At 38.0% G+C, this 20350-nt stretch overlaps 1 protein-coding gene and 2 long non-coding RNA genes across 3 annotated transcripts in view; 1 reads left to right on the top strand and 2 right to left on the bottom strand.

Moving 5' to 3' along the window:
• Positions 1-4884: 4884 nt before the first annotated feature.
• The window catches only part of LOC117994444 (transferrin-like), a 27742-nt gene continuing 12276 nt past the window's right edge, over positions 4885-20350 (top strand). Inside the window, exons 1-5 of the mRNA XM_034982357.2 lie at positions 4885-5075; positions 8040-8127; positions 8219-8358; positions 11129-11277; positions 12038-12182. Of these exons, the coding sequence (XP_034838248.1) occupies positions 5015-5075; positions 8040-8127; positions 8219-8358; positions 11129-11277; positions 12038-12182 (583 nt within the window). The 5' untranslated portion in view covers positions 4885-5014. The remainder of the gene's footprint in view (positions 5076-8039; positions 8128-8218; positions 8359-11128; positions 11278-12037; positions 12183-20350) is intronic.
• LOC138404224 (uncharacterized) lies at positions 13260-16405 on the bottom strand. Its single transcript, XR_011238245.1, has 4 exons — positions 15835-16405; positions 15527-15720; positions 14783-14838; positions 13260-14216 (listed from the first exon to the last, which is right to left on the bottom strand). It is a non-coding gene; the product is annotated as an uncharacterized lncRNA (long non-coding RNA).
• LOC138404204 (uncharacterized) lies at positions 17456-20282 on the bottom strand. The gene is made up of 4 exons (XR_011238224.1): positions 20030-20282; positions 19722-19915; positions 18978-19033; positions 17456-18412 (listed from the first exon to the last, which is right to left on the bottom strand). It is a non-coding gene; the product is annotated as an uncharacterized lncRNA (long non-coding RNA).

Here is a 20350-nt window from a genome sequence, read left to right as displayed (position 1 = left end):
GCTGCTTTTGGTGCTGGAAAAGCGAAGGGTATCCACGAATTTTCAAATGATCCAAACCCTCGCCGACGAAGTCGCGGTATGATCTAGTCACTACCCATAGTATAAATGTGAAAGTGTGTTTGATGGTTCATTGGTTTGTTGATTTGTTGGTCTGTTGGTTTGTTGGTTTATCCTTCAATCACGTCGCCGCGGAGCAACGGATCAACGTGATTTTTTGCATGGATATAGTTTAAGAGCTAGAGAGTGAAATATGCTACTTTTTATCCCGGAAAATCAAAGAAAACCTAAACCCATGACTCATGAGTACGAAGTCGTGGGCATCAGCTAGTCTAAATATATAAAAGCAAAAGGTGACTGACTGACTGATCTATCAACGCACAGCTCAAACTACTGGACGGATCGGGCTGAAATTTGGCATGCGGATAGCAATTATGACGTAGGCATCCGCTAAGAAAGGATTTTTGAAAATTCAACCCCTAAGGGGGTGAAATAGGGGTTTGAAATTTGTGTGGTCCACGCGGACGAAGTTGCGAGCATAAGCTAGTTTAATATAAAACAAGGTCCCACCTATTAGTTTACTTAATACAGTACTTACCACGATGAAACATTAGCTATGAATGTTATAGTGGTAATTAAATGCACAAAGGTAGGTACTTACCTACCTACTATCTACCTAAAACGCCATATTGCCATGGTTCGTGTGTTCTAATGCAAAAAGATTTAATAGAATGACATAATTACCTACTCATTAAGTATACTAAAAATAATGGACTTTTCATGTACTTACTTAAAGTTGAAAGTTATTTAATGCAAAACTATTTAATCTATATAATATATATAAAAGGAAAAGGTGACTGAATGACTGACTGACTGACTGATCTATCAACGCACAGCTCAAACTACTGGACGGATCGCGCTGAAATTCGGTATGCAGATAGCTATTATAATGTAGGCGTCCACTAAAAAAGGATTAAAATAAATAAAATAAAAATAAAAATCTTTTTTATTCGAATATACATTTACAAGTACTTTCGAATAGTCGGATGCATCTAACACTGGTTCGGAATGCCTTTCCTACCGAGAAGAACCAGCTAGAAACTCGGCGGTTGCTCTTTTCAAATATTTGATATAGGCACAAGATTATAGGATTCTTCAAAATGCAACCCCTGAAGAGGTAAAAAAGGGGTTTGAAGTTTGTATGAAAGTCTGTCAGTTTTAAAGTGTCTATAAAGAAGTTTTGTAGTTAATATTTTTGACAGACAGACAGACAGAAAAACAAAGTGATCCTATAAGGCTTCCGTTTTCCTTTTGAGGTACGGAACCCTAAAAACATGATTATTGTACACTACCTAGGTACTTTTATTGTAAAATTTTCAAAAAAAATTAATAATAATATAACCATTAATGAATAATCATATTGATATGTCTATTAAGTAATTTTTTTTTTTCGGATGCCAACATTTATTAACTACATTTAACAATATCGGAAAATACGTGATGTAATATAAAAAATTAAAAGTTAATTAATTAATAATTTAAACTAAAACTAAAACCTTAAAAAATATAATATTATAAGTAAAATATATTATTAAAAGGAGTCCCTTTAGGCAAGGTTCCGAAGATACTGGCAGCGTTCCCCCTTTGAATAGCTAGGCTAATTCTTTGTCCGAGGTAGCTGCCAGCTCTTCGGTCTCCTGTGATGTCGACTAACCTTTTTGCTATTTCCTTAAAAAGTCTTATAGCGCTAGGACCCCACGGACCAAGGGTCTCGACACCGAATGGGACAAATTCATATTCGGAGCCTAGACCCCTGTATTTGCATGTTTTGGCTTTTTCAGCCGCTTCACATGCCGCACCAGCTCTGTTGTTGGTTCCATGTAGATAGGAAGGGGCCAGCGTGTCTGAACAGGTTGCATCCCATACCAGCACCCGGCCCACCTTCCATGGAATCAAACTCGTACCGTCCGGTCTCTTGCCATCGTCTCTTGCAATACCAGTCGGCTCAAGTAGACTTAGCACGTTGACGGTGGCAAGGGACCGGCGTATGATATCGTTAAGTGCGGCATGTCTCGAGAAGCGACCTGCACTTTTTATTAAGTAATTATATTTTCAGAGAAAGTGTGTCTCCTTTAATGTTAAAAATTCTTGACTCACCGATAAGACAAAATTGACGCATTGTACGGATATCCGACATCCGGTGATCGAATGTTGGCGGATATTGACTATGTAAAAATTGTGTGAATAATGCCATTACGCAATTGTTTATTTGATACATACTTATCTAAATCCATATAATATTAGAAATGCAAAAGTGTCTGTCTGTTTGCTAGCTTTTACGACCCATCCGTTCAACCGATTTTGACGAAACTTGGTACAGAGGTAGCTTGCAACCCGGGGAAGGACATAGGCTACTTTTTATCCCGGAAAATTTAAGAGTTCCCACAGGATTTAAAAAACTTAAATCCACGCGTACGAAGCCGCGGGCATCAGCTAGTACTTAATATAAGTATATGTTTGTACTTTGTATGTAAAAGCACGCAAGTAGAGTCTTTTTAAAGAAGGTAATAATTTATGTTTCTAAGACGCAAATATGAAAACCTAGATGGGAGCTTTATATTCGTACCTTTTGGTGTGGAGACCTTGGGGCCCCCGGCTCTAACTCTTTTTGAGGAAATTACGAAAAGGGTTATCGAGTCAACCGGGGACCCGAGAGCTGGCAGCTACCTTCGACAAAGAATTAGTTTGGCCATCCAAAGGGGTAATGCTGCCAGCATCTTGGGTACAATGCCTCGCTGCGGTGGTCTCGATGAGGTTTTAGATTTAATTTAATTTATTTCAGTTTTAATTAAATGTTTTTTTAATTTAGATTTTAGTTTATACCTTCCAAACTTGTTAGTAAGTACCTAATAAATATTTATTTTCATACATATTTTAAACCCATGGTTTACCGTTAAATAAATAGTGATAACGTTCTACTTTGTTATCATCTGATAACCTGCAAATCATTGAGTTGTCGTACCAGTGAGCATAGAGTGTAAAATTTAATATGTCAGGCGTTAAATAAAACCGGTCAAATGCGAGTCGGCATCGCAGACAAAGGGTTCCGTACCATCGCACAAGATACTTCGCCATTTTGATTTTTAGGGATCCGTACCTCAAAAGAAAAAATGAACCCTTATAGGATTACTTCGTTGTCTGTCTGACAGTCTGTCTGTCAATCTGTCCGTCTGTCCGACGGTCACCGTTACTTGTGATAAAAGACAAATATAATTCTAGGACAACGGGAAGTACCCTATAGATTTTCTTGACAGACACGACAGATAGACTGACAGACAGACAGGCAACAAAGTGATCCTTTAAGGGTTCCTTTTTTCCTTTTGGGGTACGGAACTTTAAAAATATTATGTTCACATTACATGAATCTCATCAATAATAGGTAGATAAATACAGGGTGTTACTAGAACACTTTACTGATATGATAACATAAAAAAGCGAAAAAATATTCAAAAATCCTATAATTTTGTAAATGTTTACGATATATTGCAAATAAAACTTCTGACTGACGCTAGAGGTCAACGAACGTTGCGTAAGTAGGCCACTCGGAGTCAATGCCGCGTCGTAGGTGGGACATTGACCCGAGTTTTGCATGCTACACATTGGGGGTTTGAAAAATACTAAATCACTAAAACTACAAAATGAGGCATATCGTTATTGGTATTGGATTGTGTTTAGGTAGTATAACAATAACGCTAAGTTTTTGCTAGCGTTCTGGTTATACACCGTGTATAAGGCAAACCAACAGCACTGTAGACAGTTCTATATGTACGAGTACGAAATAATCAGCTCTTATCAGATTCAGTGCGTATACTCTATTATCGCACACCTTTACACTGAATTTTGAAATTGTTGATAAGATTGCACGGCTAGCACCATTTTAGGGATGTGGTAAATCAATCGATTTATTATTAATTAATCGATTAAGTGCCACAAACATTTGCGCTTCGTGGTAGGATTGTATTCCCAATCCGCCTGGTTAGCAACTACATTTCATCGTAACCAGTTAATCTAAAATTATACAAGGAAAAGGTGACTGATTGGCTGACTGACTGATCTATCAACGCACAGCTCAAACTACTGGACGGATCGGGCTGAAATTTGGCATGCAGATAGCTATTATGAAGTAGACATCCGCTAAGAAAGGATTTTTGAAAATTCAACCCCTAAGGAGGTGAAATAAAGGTTTGAAATTTGTGTAGCCCACGCGGACGAAGTCGCAAGCATAAGCTAGTCCATACTAATATTATACAGAGATAAAGTTTGTACGTTTACTTGTACGGGGTAATCTCTGGAATTAGTGAACCTATTTTGAAAATTAGGCTATCCGTGCGAAGCCGGGGTGGCTAGATTTAATCAGTACCCTTATTATAAATGCGAAAGTGTGTTTGTTGGTTTGTCTTTCAATCACGTCGCAACGGTGCAACGGATTGACGTGATTTTTTGCATGGGTATAAATAAAGACCTGGAGAGTGACATAGGCTACTTTTTATCCCGGAAAATCAAAGAGTTCCCACGGGATTTAACTTAAAAATTCCACGCGGACGAAGTCGCGGGCATCAGCTAGTAAATTCTAAATTATGTATTAGTACTTATAGTCATTAAAAACATGTTTTATTTAATTTCCTTTATCACAATTTAAAAATATATTCTGGAAGAATTGACTGTATTTTCTCTCGCGTAGACGAGCTACGACGTAGCTAGTCGACAAATTAATGAAATAGTACTTGTACAAAATCGATATAGTGTATAATTATTTACAAATCGATATAACATTTTATCTAAAATCGACTCCTAATCAAATCGATTTTTAGCCTAAGTCGTATCCCTATAATTCAAATACAACATTTTTATAACGGCCAGTGTACCGAACGCTTCTGACTACATCGTGGTCGGTTAAGGGTGTGGTCACGGGAGTTTGTCCCGATTTAGTGCAATAAGTGTGTAAAATAGTGCAACAATGGGGTTCAAAGGAATTTTAGTTACTGTTTTGCTGATTGGTTTGAGCAACGCCCAGGACAGTAAGTTTGGTGTTATGCAATGTATTTGTCATATCAATGTCGTGTGATAAGGTCAATTACTGAGGTAGAGGAAAATTTAGGTATAACTAGCTTATGCTCGCGACTTCGTCCGCGTGGACTACACAAATTTCAACCCCCTATTTCACCTCCTTACGGGTTGAATTTCTAAAAATCCTTTCTTAGCGGATGCATACGTCATAATAGCTATCTGCATGCTAAATTTCAGCCCGATCCGTCTGGTAGTTTGAGCTGTTCGTTGATAGATCAGTAAGTCAGTCAGTCAGTCAGTCACCTTTTCGTTTTATATATTTAGATTGAGGCCAGCTAAGTTATCAGTGTGACATAGCTTTTAATCTGTATATTATATAAAATTCAAAGTAATTTCCATTATATATTGTAGTATATTTCTACGGCTATACTCACGTATCCAGTCGATGTTAGCCCGACTAGTTTCGAACCCATCCGGGGTCCTTTATCAAGGGGGTCAGTTTGCGCACGCGTCGCAAGACTCATGTCTTAAACGCGACTTCGAAACTAGTCGGGCTAACGTCGACTGGATACGTGAATATAGCCGTAGAAATAATATACTATATATAAAATTCAAAGTCCTGACTGACTGACTGACTGACTTAAATATCAACGCACAGATACATCAATGGCACAGACTAAACCGCTAGTCCTAGAGACATGAAATTTGGAGGGTGTGGTCCTTGTAAAGAGTAGGTATCCACTAAGAAAGGATTTTTGAAATTCCACCCCTAAGTGGGTTAAATATTCTATTAACAAAAATATTTTTTGCAAATGTGCTGAATGTTAAAATAATTTATAATTATTTCACCAAATAATCCGTTTTCCAAATTCGCGATTTTACAAAATAAAATAGCTGATGTCCGCGACTTCGTCCGCGTCGACTACACAAATTTCAAATCCCTGTATTACCCCTTAAGGGGTTGAATTTTCAAAAATCCTTTCTTAGCGGATGTTTACATCATAATAATATCTATGTGCATGCCTTTCAGCCCGATCCGTCCAGTAGTTTGAGCTATGCGTTGATAGATCAGTCAATCAGTCAGCTTTTCCTTTTATATATTACTAGCTTATGCTCGCGACTTCGTCCGCGCGGACTACACAAATTTTAAACCCCTATTTCACCCCCTTAGAGGTTGAATTTTCAAAAATCCTTTCTTAGCGGATGCCTACATCATAATAGCTATCTGTATGCCAAATTTCAGCCTGATCCGTCCAGTAGTTTGAGCTGTGCGTTGATAGATCAGTCAGTCGGTCAGTCAGTCAGTCAGTCACTCAGTCACCTTTTCCTTTTATATATTTAGATTATAGATTCTATGGTGGGTATGTGAATCAAGGAGCTCGTGTCATCACGATTCTCGGAACGCTATCACATTATTGCTGTTCGGTTCGATAGTAAATAATTATATCACCACCGCACCGGCACGACCTGAATTATTATAAAAGTGATTCAATAGCGCTACAAATATCTTTCCATAGCCATATTTTATTTATTTAATTACTAGCTGATGCCTGCGATTTCGTCTGCGTGGAATTTTTTTTTGACGGAATTTGACGACCTCCCTAGCGCTAGGTAAGCGCTGTGGTCTTATTAGTGGGAGGTCCCGGGTTCGATTCCTGGCAGGGTTTGGAATTTTATAATTTCTAAATTTCTGGTCTGGTCTGGTGGGAGGCCCCGGCCGTGGCTAGTTACGACCCTATCGGCAAAGCCGTGCCGCCAAGCAGTTTAGCGTTCCGGTACGATGCCGTGTAGAAACCAAAGGTTAGGTTAGCCCGCTCCCATCTTAGACTGCATCGTTACTGACCATCGGGTGAGATTGCAGTCAATGGCTAACTTGTATCTGAATAGAAAAAGAAAAAAAAATAGGTTTTTTAAAAATCCCGTGGGAACTCTTTGATTTTCCGGGATATCTCCTGGTCTTTGACTATACCCATATAAAAAATCACGTCAATCCGTTGCTCCGTTGCGACATGATTGAAGGACAAACCAACAAACCAAGAAACCAACAAACAAACATACTTTCGCATTTATATTTATAATAAGAGTACCTACTGATTATCCTCCATACTAATATTATAAATGCAAAAGTGTGTCTGTCAGTCTGTCTGCTAGCTGTTCACGGCCCAAAAGTTTAACCGATTTTGATGAAATTTGGTACATAGTAACCTTAAATCGCGGGGAAGGATATAGGCTACTTTTTATCCCGGAAGATCAAAAAGTTCCCATGGGTTCTTTAAAAACCTAAACCACTAAGGCTATCGCCGTATACTATACTTACCTACTTATAGTAAAAATATAATAAGTATTATGTTTATCGTAAATCCTATAACCATCATATGACCAACGCTGTTGCTATCAGTTGTTTTGTCTCTGATAAACATTCCTGATTCAGGGCGAGCCATATGACTCATGCAATAGCTCATATACCTACAAATACATATTATTATTATTATTATTTGATATTAACTATTGTTAACTACCTAATATCACTGCTCTAATGGCTGTGATAGTGAAATCTGAAAACCGCGAATATGTGGTTACATCACACAAAAAAAACTAAATTTTCATCATGAACTAATAATTAGTATTTTCAATTTTCGAAGTAAGATAACTATATCAAGTGGGGTATCAAATGAAAGGTGCATTGCACTAGTGCATTCTAAAACAGATTTTTATTTATTTTTATGCATCATAGTTTTTGAATTATCGTACAAAATGTCGAAAAAATACGACTTTAGTACGGAACCCTCGATGCGCGAGCCTGGCTCGCACTTGGTCGGTTTTTTTTAATTCCCATTATCAATACCAATTTTTTTTAAAATTAATTATTCATCTTAATTTTCAATACTTTTTTTTGCATTTTTATATTATTTTACCTCGCGTGCACTAGCATTCATTTAAAAAACCAGATTTGAATGTAATTGAAACATTTTCAGTCGGAGTGTGTATCCTGCCTAACGAAGAGCTGTGTCAAAATGTTGAACGAGATGGCAGTCCAGCCGTGTGCAGAAGGGTCAGCACCAGGTTAGTGACAAACACGGAGAATTCAACCTATATATAATTATACGAAGTAATATATCATGTATAAGTAAATGCTAATTTAACATATTTCTAGGATCGACTGCGCTTTGGCTATGAGCCGAGGGCAAGCAGATGTTGCCCTTTTCTCCGAGGAAGAAATGGTCCTCCTCTCCCACCAGCAGCCAAACGACTATCGGGTGGTAGCTTCTATCCGAGACGTGTCTAGGACTGCAGGTGAGAGTATAATAAGTGTTTAAGTACATAATATTACTTATTTATTTATTTATTTATTTATTAGGAACACACACAATACATTAATTTAACACAAACTACGACACTTATAAACAAACACAGGCTGATAAATGTATCTATAAAATGTGTACACAGCATTTGCAAAATATCTTGACAAATAAAAAGAACTTAACTAACTACTTAACTAAACAAATAACTAAGTTACTTATGTTGGAGAGCTATCGAAGGACCAATAATAATTATCAAAAATTAGGAAAAGGGTGTTCAGTTGCTCAGAGTTTTCCAAAATCTACAACTTACAAAACTACCACTTACCGCTCGATTTGGAACGTCCAAAAATCACCAGCACACAAAGGGATGGGCACGGCACAGCACAATTGTCCACCGGTGGGGTAAAACGTGGGATTCGATGGTTTTGTAGTAGCGCATCTTGCGCTGGCACCGAGTCACTCACGGAGTGAGACGACGACACGAGCGCTTGCTGCCCATACGATGAGCTGGGCTGCGCGGGTGGGGTTGACGGCACGGCCGAGGTGCCCACAGAGACCGCGCTACCCTGGTCTTTGTGCAGTAGGTAATGGTGATGACCAGTACATACCCCACAGGTCATATAACTAGTACAGATCTGGTCGTGCTTTTTTAGGCAATTTACACATAGTCTTAAAGCCTTGACACGGTCAATTCGCTCCTCGACTGGCAACTTCCTAAAAACGTCACACCTATATATCATGTGCCCCAAATTGCAATGCGGGCAGACTAACCTATTTTTATTATCTTCGGACTTATTAATCCGGGAGGTAGTCAGAACCGATTTTGACGTTTGTCGCGAATTCGAGTTTTGATTGCCTTTGTTATAACTTGGTTTGGCTTTAGACTGCGTATTTGTATTAGCAGAAGTACTGGGAAACACGTGATCCAGAACTTTAATTTGTTTATTAACAAAGTCAATCAATTCGCCGAATTTCGGAATAGATTTCTGATCCCTACTTTCTTCAAATAACTTTTTTGTATGAGGATCAAGGCCACGCAAAGCTAAATGACACATTAAATAATCATCTAAGTTTTCAATTCGAAGCGCTTGAATCGCTTTTAGCGAATGATCAAACGTTTCCACAAATAAAGTAAGATTCGCACTTGTATCCTTATGCAAAGGAGTGAAATTTAACATTTTGTCGAGATACCTATCCGCAAGCGCCCTATTGTCCTGATATTTTTCCAACAAGCTTTGCCACACTAGTGGGTAATTAGCGGCGGTGATAGGTAGCTTCTTAACGAGGTTAAGTGCATTGCCTTTTACACACGAAAGCAAATAATGAAATTTATCGATTTCTGTAAAGTCTCGGCTATGTACGAGCGAATGAAAAGTATCATAAAATGTTGTCCAATTCTCTAATTCGCCATCAAACTCGAATAATGTTAACTTTGGAAGCGACGGTTTCGTTAATTCACTTTTTTCTGACATACCGCCTTTTTGTTTCGCTTGATATTTACGCGCAAGCAAACTACAACTCTCATATAAACTTTCAAAGGCATCTAATTGCGACGTAGTTAACTTAATACCAGGCTTTAATTGCATATCAACTTCCATAATTTCCATAATCGTATTTTCGAATTTAGTTCGAACACTATCTAATTCCGAGAACTGAGCTAGAAAGCTTTGCATCTTATTCGAATCATCTCTAATATTTTTCGAATAATCATATAATTTTTGTGCTTTCGTGAATAGGTAATCTCGTTTAAAATGCAATGTTTTCAACTTTAATTCAAGTTTCTCTGTCTGAGTGGGTTCGGCCATGTTTGTTATTTACCGGTCCGACACCTCGCACACAAAAGAATCTTATGGTTGTTTCTAGCAATAATAATTACGAATTATTGATTAACTAGTGAAATATACGTAAAATACATATAATTATTAATATTTTAGAATAGAAATAAATATATTTTACGTAAATAATAGAATAAATAAGATAAATATTTAGAACTTTCAAGGTTATTTCAATGTTATCACTGGTTTTTTATGAAAATATATAACTTAATCCGGCTCGAAGGCCAGAAATGTTGGAGAGCTATCGAAGGACCAATAATAATTATCAAAAATTAGGAAAAGGGTGTTCAGTTGCTCAGAGTTTTCCAAAATCTACAACTTACAAAACTACCACTTACCGCTCGATTTGGAACGTCCAAAAATCACCAGCACACAAAGGGATGGGCACGGCACAGCACAATTGTCCACCGGTGGGGTAAAACGTGGGATTCGATGGTTTTGTAGTTGTATTTCTCACGCACGGCGTGGGGAGACGCTCTGTATATATGTACGACCGTGACGCACGGTGACTTGCAACGGACAGTTAATGCATCACTAATGACGTGTGATGCGAATATTGCGGTCCAATCTACCAATCAGATTAGCCCATGTCCGGCGCGAGAGTGGCTTGTATTGCTAGCTGAAAATCTCGAAAAACAACTGGCTTTACTGAACAACTTAGGAGATGAACCCACCGTAAAATGATTAGAGCTTTTTTTTGAATGCAGTAGCTGAGTCATGAAATATGTCGATGCCAGGTATCTTTTTTGATATTTCGTTAAATTTTGCACATATACGCATAATTGGGGCTTGATACTTATATCAAATCACGACAAATCTATACATGTGTAACCAGAACGCTAGCAAAAACTTAGCGTTATTGTTATACTACCTAAACACAAACCAATACCAATAACCATTTGCCATAATTGTATTGGTCAATTCTAGAGCCGTTCGCCTTTGAAGCCGTGGCAGTGGTGCCAGCGAGCCACACTGGAGGACTGGACGGTCTGCGAGGAGGAAGATACTGTCACCCTGGCTTAGACCAGACCGAGCTGCGTTGGTCTCCACGAGTTCTGAAGACTTTGGAGCGAGCTGTAAGTCTATTGTTAGGTGCTTTTCAAGTGTAGTAAGTAGTAAGAATTTTTAAATTATGAATTTTGTTTTTAGTGTTCCGTACTTCAAAAGGAAAAACGGAACCCTTATAGGATCACTTTGTTGTCTGTCTGTCTGTCAAGAAACCTACAGGATGCTTCCCGTTGACCTAGAATCATGAAATTTGGCAGGCAAGTAGGTCTTATAGCAGACATTCGGGGAAAAATCTGAAAACCGTGAATTTGTGGTTACATCACACAAAAACAATTAAATTGTGGTCATGAACTAATAATTAGTATTTTCAATTTTCTAAGTTAGATCAAGTGGGGTATCATATGAAAGGTCTTCACTAGTGCATTCTAAAACAGGTTTTATTTATTTTTATACATCATAGTTTTTGAATTATCGTGCAAAATGTTACTGTATGTAAGTGTAGTACGGAACACTCGTTGCGCGAGCCTGACTCTCACTTGGCCGGTTTTTTTCTACTTCTATGAGTTCTATGGTAGTTTGGATGGAACTGCATATTATAAATTGTCCTGTAGGACGATTGTCTAAAACCTGCATCAATCATTATTACAATCTCAATTGTTCTGATTGGCTGAATTTGTGCCATTCTTGTTGCAACAATGCATTGTAGCCAATAGTGAGCGAGCATTAACCAATCAGCGATGACTGCAATCGTGACATTGTAGCTGTCAAACAACCGCGGTAGGGCCACTGGACTTTAGTAATAGAAGTTTTTTCCCTGGCTTTGCTTAGGCTGCTCGCACCGACCGCTGCCCAGGAGCGACCACCACTGGCAGAACTGCCGAGGAGTTGGAGGTGGAAACCCTTTCCAAGTTCTTCGGTAGTGCCTGCCGCCCTGGGCCTTGGAGCGCTAACGTCTCTGTTGACGCTGATCTTAGTAAGTTTGTGGCGGTCGCCACAGATGCAACTAGATGGCGCTATTTAATCGATAACATTTCATGACGTACTACCGAACACATGTACCGCCGACAGTACTCACACTAACGGAGTTTTCTGTAATCTGCAGTGTGATTCTCTAAGGTAAAATAATATTTACATCGGTCGCACATCGGATGTTTCCTATGATGTAGCACATTTGTTATTCTATTAATCGCGTTCGACTCACCTTTGCGACACTAGCGCTTCACGAGCGAGTGTGATCGATGTAGGAAACGGGTTTTTGACATTTATGTATGGAATTTGCTATTCTAATTGCTCGCCTTCGACTACATCGTACGCCCTCGCCTTCGATTCTATGTGTCAAACGGAAAAGCGTCTCCGGTGTAGCTTTTCTCTACGATGCACCATCGATGCACGAGTTAAATTTCGTTGTAAACATAGAAAAACTTTAAAAGAAAGATGAAAATGTGAGTTTTATTTTGTTATTTTCTATAGTAAGTATAATTATTAAATGATAAAAAAATATCTGAGTTAACTATTTATCGTTTTTCACTTCAGATGGCTGCTCGCTTAGCTCAACTACATTTTTCTTATTAGAAGAAGCTAAACAAGAGGAATACAAAATAAAAAGGCGTGCAAAAGGTTGTCAAATACGTGGTCTTCGTCTGCTCTCGACAGACGCATTATGTAGAATATTTAGTATCACGGAGGAACTTGTGGCAATGTTAGAAAGGGATTTGCTCCCCTACATCAAGAGCTAGTCGTGTAGTGGTGTATGTATTATTTGGAGTTTAAAACGAAGATTTAGATGCCTTCTAGTTCATAGCGATTATGGCCCAGGGATGGTGGCCAGAAGATTCATTATACTTAGCATGTTGCATGCACGTTTTACGCAACATACTACAACATTACCAGCGTTGTCATTGCCAAATGACATAATCCGAGAAGAACATAGGATAATGAGTATGCTGCAAAGGAATCCTCGTCAAAGCAGAGCAGAGGGCTTAGAAGAAGGACAAAGGTGCCAAGAACTCCTTGCTAATCGTTCGTGGCGTGCAAGACAGATGCAATAATAAATAAAAGAGTAGATTTAGATAATTCTCAATTTAAAAGCCTTTATTTATTCCTTATCTTAATCTTACCTATTTACATATATTTTAATGTTATATACATTTTATATCTTATACCGTGTGTGTGTTAGTGTTTTTCAATAGTAAATTATAATATATTTTATTGCATTACTCGTTCATTTGTTTTTAATATTTGTGTGGAAAAGATAATAAAAGTGCAATATAAACTTAGTTTACATTTTTTTTACCATAGAAAAACAGACAGGTTTTGTTATAGACTTTTGGTAGAAAAAAATGAAATATTTCCCACAGGATTTAAAAGCTTCGCAACTGCTAGAGGCTCAGGAATTTGAGTGTCTTCCACTGCTTGAGAAGAATTCATGATCATCGTGATCAACCCATAGCCGGCTCACTGCAGAGCACGGGTCTCCTCTTAGAGTGATAAGGGGTTTGGCTATAATCTACCACGCTGGCTATGTGCAAATTGGTAGACTCGCACACCTTTGAGAATATTATGGAGAACTCTCAGGCATGCAGGTTTCCTCACGATCTTCTTCTTCACCGTTAAAGCAAGTGATATTGGGTAAAAAGCACAAAACTCCGAAAATTTAGAGGTGCGTGCCCGGAATCGAACCCCCGACCTCCGATTAGAAGGTGGACGTCCTAACCACAAGTCTATCACAGCTCACGAGAACTTTTCGGAGTTATGTGCTTTTTAAGTAATAAAATATTACTTGCTTTAACGGTGAAGGAAAAGATCGTGATGAAACCTGCATGCCTGAGAGTTCCCCATAATGTTGTCAAAGGTGTGTGAAGTGTACCAATCCGCACATGGCCAGCGTGGTAGACTATGGCCAAAACCCTTCTCACTCTGAGAGGAGACCCGTACGTACTCTGTGGTGAGCCGGCGATGGGTTGATCATGATGATGATGATGATGAATCTCCCTTGTGAGTTCTTCGCCTGCAACAGCCACAGTTGAGATATTATGAAAGAGTTGAAATAATTAACTAGTCAAAAAAAATCCGTAGGTATATTTTATACTAGCTTATGCTTGCGACTTCGGCCGCGTGGACTACACAAATTTCAAACCAATATTTCACCCCCTTAGGGGCTGAATTTTCAAAAATCCTTTCTTAGTGGATGTCTACGTCATAATAGCTATCTGCATGCCAAATTTCAGGCCGATCCGTTCAGTAGTTTGAGCTGTGCTTTGATAGATCAGTCAGTCAACTTTTTCTTTTATACATAAGTATAAAAGCTAGTATAGACTAGCTGATGCCCGCGACTTCGTCCGCGTGGATTTACGTTTTTCAAAATCCCACGGGAACTCTTTGATTTTCCGGGATAAAAAGAGCCTATGTCACTCTCCAAGTCTTTATCTATACCCATGCAAAAAATCACGTCAATCCGTTGCACCGTTGCGACGTGATTGAAGGACAAACCAACAAACTAACAAACCAACAAACAAACACACTTTCGCATTTATATAATGGTACGGATATAATATACAATAATATTATACACACCGCAGGCTCCAAATAACTCTCTAAGTGTGGTAAACTTTCATCATTTATATATCATTCTGAAATAAGAAAAAAAATAGTACTATATATTATTATTTTAAATAATTTTCCATATTAATTACGTACCCATACTAGCCATACCTAATACCTACTTAAACTTTAAATGCGAAAGTGTGTCTATCTGTCTGCTAGCTTTTCACGGTCCAAAAATTAAACCAATTTTGATGAAATGTGCAGAATATTAGCTTACATCCCAAGGACGGACATAAGCTAGATACTTTTTATCCCAGAAAATCAAAGAGTTCCCACAGGATTCTTAAAGGGCCATCTATTTAACCCATTTATGCATTTATTTGTAATTTGGTACAGAGGTAGCTTGCATCCCGGAAATTGACATAGACAACTTCTTATCTCAGAAAAGCAGAGTTCCAACAGGATTTAAATATTCATTTATAGAGATAACATAGATAACAGACAATTCAAAATCTTCCTATCCTGTTGCAAAACTTTCTCCACCCATAAGAGAAACAATTATTAGGTATTTGCTCAAGGTTATTTAGCTCTGCTACTGCTATATTTTCATCCATACCACTGCCTGTTCTTTCTTCTAGCAATAACTTTTGCATCATCTTTTTTATCTTTCCAATACTGTATTGTATGACAACATTTAACACTAGGTAGGTACTAACATTTATACTCTGCTTAGAAAGTAGGTAGATTGTGTCTTTGAAAATAATATTTACATACCGTTTGCTATTGTTGCCATGTTTTGATGCAGCCATTTGTATTCATCCAATATTGTCCAACTTCTTGGTGATGCTTGGTCACTACGGTCTCTAGCAAGGGCAGTGCGAGCGTGCCCAGTTGCTGACCATGGTTTTACTCCATAAATTTGAACAATTTTTCAAGTTGAGCAGTGGATGGAGCAATATTGCGAGGCACTGAAATTTATTATTAAATCGTTGGTCAGCACCGAAAGAACAGTTTGATAGGAAGTCTGACACAAGTTTAAAACCACTGATATCGGAGTAAATTAAGTTTAATTTAATACTCACTTGTATTTTAAAACAAAACACGATAAAACGACGTACAAAGACGAAGTTTACGCACTATTTGTTGAGTTGTTGTGACGACCTATGAAGTCACCATGGCAGTAAAGGAATTATAAGTGCTCCACTAACCACTTGATTTATTACGTGCAGTTTGTTTTAAGACTAGAGTTTTTTGTCGAGTAATCGTTTTTCTAGGGTGTAGGTGATCATTAATTTACCAATACCATTTTTAATTTTGTGCTGGCTGACATCTTGCACGGCGGGAAGCAACTTTTTTTTTAATGATGCAAAACAAAGGCAAAGGTCACCTGCCTATGTCCAAGATTTTTTTAAATAATGATAATTTCTCATAGTATTTTGCATTTATTGCTTTAACATTGTATAAAAATAGCAAAGGTAATCAGAAATGAATTTTAAACCCACTATTAATGCCATATTTCGTAATCGTAACTTTTTATCGGTATGAAAATAAAAATAGGATGACATCACTGGCTCATCCGAGATAACATCGTAGAGCCCGTCTCAACCATAAGATCACCGATGAGCTTAAAGCCACTACAGAATCACAAATTTACAACCGTTGCTGGCCTGGTCGATCTGTACGATGTTACGTCGCAGACCGCATCGATGTTGGCAACGTTGAACCGTTCTTTAGAGAATCACATAGCTGCTGCAGTGTGATTCTCTAAGGTAAAATAATATTTACATCGGTCGCACATCGGATGTTTCCTATGATGTAGCACATTTGTTATTCTATTAATCGCGTTCGACTCACCTTTGCGACACTAGCGCTTCACGAGCGAGTGTGATCGATGTAGGAAACGGGTTTTTGACATTTATGTATGGAATTTGCTATTCTAATTGCTCGCCTTCGACTACATCGTACGCCCTCGCCTTCGATTCTATGTGTCAAACGGAAAAGCGTCTCCGGTGTAGCTTTTCTCTACGATGCACCATCGATGCACGAGTTAAATTTCGTTGTAAACATAGAAAAACTTTAAAAGAAAGATGAAAATGTGAGTTTTATTTTGTTATTTTCTATAGTAAGTATAATTATTAAATGATAAAAAAATATCTGAGTTAACTATTTATCGTTTTTCACTTCAGATGGCTGCTCGCTTAGCTCAACTACATTTTTCTTATTAGAAGAAGCTAAACAAGAGGAATACAAAATAAAAAGGCGTGCAAAAGGTTGTCAAATACGTGGTCTTCGTCTGCTCTCGACAGACGCATTATGTAGAATATTTAGTATCACGGAGGAACTTGTGGCAATGTTAGAAAGGGATTTGCTCCCCTACATCAAGAGCTAGTCGTGTAGTGGTGTATGTATTATTTGGAGTTTAAAACGAAGATTTAGATGCCTTCTAGTTCATAGCGATTATGGCCCAGGGATGGTGGCCAGAAGATTCATTATACTTAGCATGTTGCATGCACGTTTTACGCAACATACTACAACATTACCAGCGTTGTCATTGCCAAATGACATAATCCGAGAAGAACATAGGATAATGAGTATGCTGCAAAGGAATCCTCGTCAAAGCAGAGCAGAGGGCTTAGAAGAAGGACAAAGGTGCCAAGAACTCCTTGCTAATCGTTCGTGGCGTGCAAGACAGATGCAATAATAAATAAAAGAGTAGATTTAGATAATTCTCAATTTAAAAGCCTTTATTTATTCCTTATCTTAATCTTACCTATTTACATATATTTTAATGTTATATACATTTTATATCTTATACCGTGTGTGTGTTAGTGTTTTTCAATAGTAAATTATAATATATTTTATTGCATTACTCGTTCATTTGTTTTTAATATTTGTGTGGAAAAGATAATAAAAGTGCAATATAAACTTAGTTTACATTTTTTTTACCATAGAAAAACAGACAGGTTTTGTTATAGACTTTTGGTAGAAAAAAATGAAATATTTCCCACAGGATTTAAAAGCTTCGCAACTGCTAGAGGCTCAGGAATTTGAGTGTCTTCCACTGCTTGAGAAGAATTCATGATCATCGTGATCAACCCATAGCCGGCTCACTGCAGAGCACGGGTCTCCTCTTAGAGTGATAAGGGGTTTGGCTATAATCTACCACGCTGGCTATGTGCAAATTGGTAGACTCGCACACCTTTGAGAATATTATGGAGAACTCTCAGGCATGCAGGTTTCCTCACGATCTTCTTCTTCACCGTTAAAGCAAGTGATATTGGGTAAAAAGCACAAAACTCCGAAAATTTAGAGGTGCGTGCCCGGAATCGAACCCCCGACCTCCGATTAGAAGGTGGACGTCCTAACCACAAGTCTATCACAGCTCACGAGAACTTTTCGGAGTTATGTGCTTTTTAAGTAATAAAATATTACTTGCTTTAACGGTGAAGGAAAAGATCGTGATGAAACCTGCATGCCTGAGAGTTCCCCATAATGTTGTCAAAGGTGTGTGAAGTGTACCAATCCGCACATGGCCAGCGTGGTAGACTATGGCCAAAACCCTTCTCACTCTGAGAGGAGACCCGTACGTACTCTGTGGTGAGCCGGCGATGGGTTGATCATGATGATGATGATGATGAATCTCCCTTGTGAGTTCTTCGCCTGCAACAGCCACAGTTGAGATATTATGAAAGAGTTGAAATAATTAACTAGTCAAAAAAAATCCGTAGGTATATTTTATACTAGCTTATGCTTGCGACTTCGGCCGCGTGGACTACACAAATTTCAAACCAATATTTCACCCCCTTAGGGGCTGAATTTTCAAAAATCCTTTCTTAGTGGATGTCTACGTCATAATAGCTATCTGCATGCCAAATTTCAGGCCGATCCGTTCAGTAGTTTGAGCTGTGCTTTGATAGATCAGTCAGTCAACTTTTTCTTTTATACATAAGTATAAAAGCTAGTATAGACTAGCTGATGCCCGCGACTTCGTCCGCGTGGATTTACGTTTTTCAAAATCCCACGGGAACTCTTTGATTTTCCGGGATAAAAGAGCCTATGTCACTCTCCAAGTCTTTATCTATACCCATGCAAAAAATCACGTCAATCCGTTGCACCGTTGCGACGTGATTGAAGGACAAACCAACAAACTAACAAACCAACAAACAAACACACTTTCGCATTTATATAATGGTACGGATATAATATACAATAATATTATACACACCGCAGGCTCCAAATAACTCTCTAAGTGTGGTAAACTTTCATCATTTATATATCATTCTGAAATAAGAAAAAAAATAGTACTATATATTATTATTTTAAATAATTTTCCATATTAATTACGTACCCATACTAGCCATACCTAATACCTACTTAAACTTTAAATGCGAAAGTGTGTCTATCTGTCTGCTAGCTTTTCACGGTCCAAAAATTAAACCAATTTTGATGAAATGTGCAGAATATTAGCTTACATCCCAAGGACGGACATAAGCTAGATACTTTTTATCCCAGAAAATCAAAGAGTTCCCACAGGATTCTTAAAGGGCCATCTATTTAACCCATTTATGCATTTATTTGTAATTTGGTACAGAGGTAGCTTGCATCCCGGAAATTGACATAGACAACTTCTTATCTCAGAAAAGCAGAGTTCCAACAGGATTTAAATATTCATTTATAGAGATAACATAGATAACAGACAATTCAAAATCTTCCTATCCTGTTGCAAAACTTTCTCCACCCATAAGAGAAACAATTATTAGGTATTTGCTCAAGGTTATTTAGCTCTGCTACTGCTATATTTTCATCCATACCACTGCCTGTTCTTTCTTCTAGCAATAACTTTTGCATCATCTTTTTTATCTTTCCAATACTGTATTGTATGACAACATTTAACACTAGGTAGGTACTAACATTTATACTCTGCTTAGAAAGTAGGTAGATTGTGTCTTTGAAAATAATATTTACATACCGTTTGCTATTGTTGCCATGTTTTGATGCAGCCATTTGTATTCATCCAATATTGTCCAACTTCTTGGTGATGCTTGGTCACTACGGTCTCTAGCAAGGGCAGTGCGAGCGTGCCCAGTTGCTGACCATGGTTTTACTCCATAAATTTGAACAATTTTTCAAGTTGAGCAGTGGATGGAGCAATATTGCGAGGCACTGAAATTTATTATTAAATCGTTGGTCAGCACCGAAAGAACAGTTTGATAGGAAGTCTGACACAAGTTTAAAACCACTGATATCGGAGTAAATTAAGTTTAATTTAATACTCACTTGTATTTTAAAACAAAACACGATAAAACGACGTACAAAGACGAAGTTTACGCACTATTTGTTGAGTTGTTGTGACGACCTATGAAGTCACCATGGCAGTAAAGGAATTATAAGTGCTCCACTAACCACTTGATTTATTACGTGCAGTTTGTTTTAAGACTAGAGTTTTTTGTCGAGTAATCGTTTTTCTAGGGTGTAGGTGATCATTAATTTACCAATACCATTTTTAATTTTGTGCTGGCTGACATCTTGCACGGCGGGAAGCAACTTTTTTTTAATGATGCAAAACAAAGGCAAAGGTCACCTGCCTATGTCCAAGAT

This window comes from Maniola hyperantus, chromosome 26, assembly GCF_902806685.2.
Source record: "Maniola hyperantus chromosome 26, iAphHyp1.2, whole genome shotgun sequence".
Lineage (NCBI taxonomy): Eukaryota > Metazoa > Arthropoda > Insecta > Lepidoptera > Nymphalidae > Maniola > Maniola hyperantus.
The sequence above is the reverse complement of the archived record's forward strand: the minus strand, read 5'-3'. Positions and strand labels throughout refer to the sequence as shown.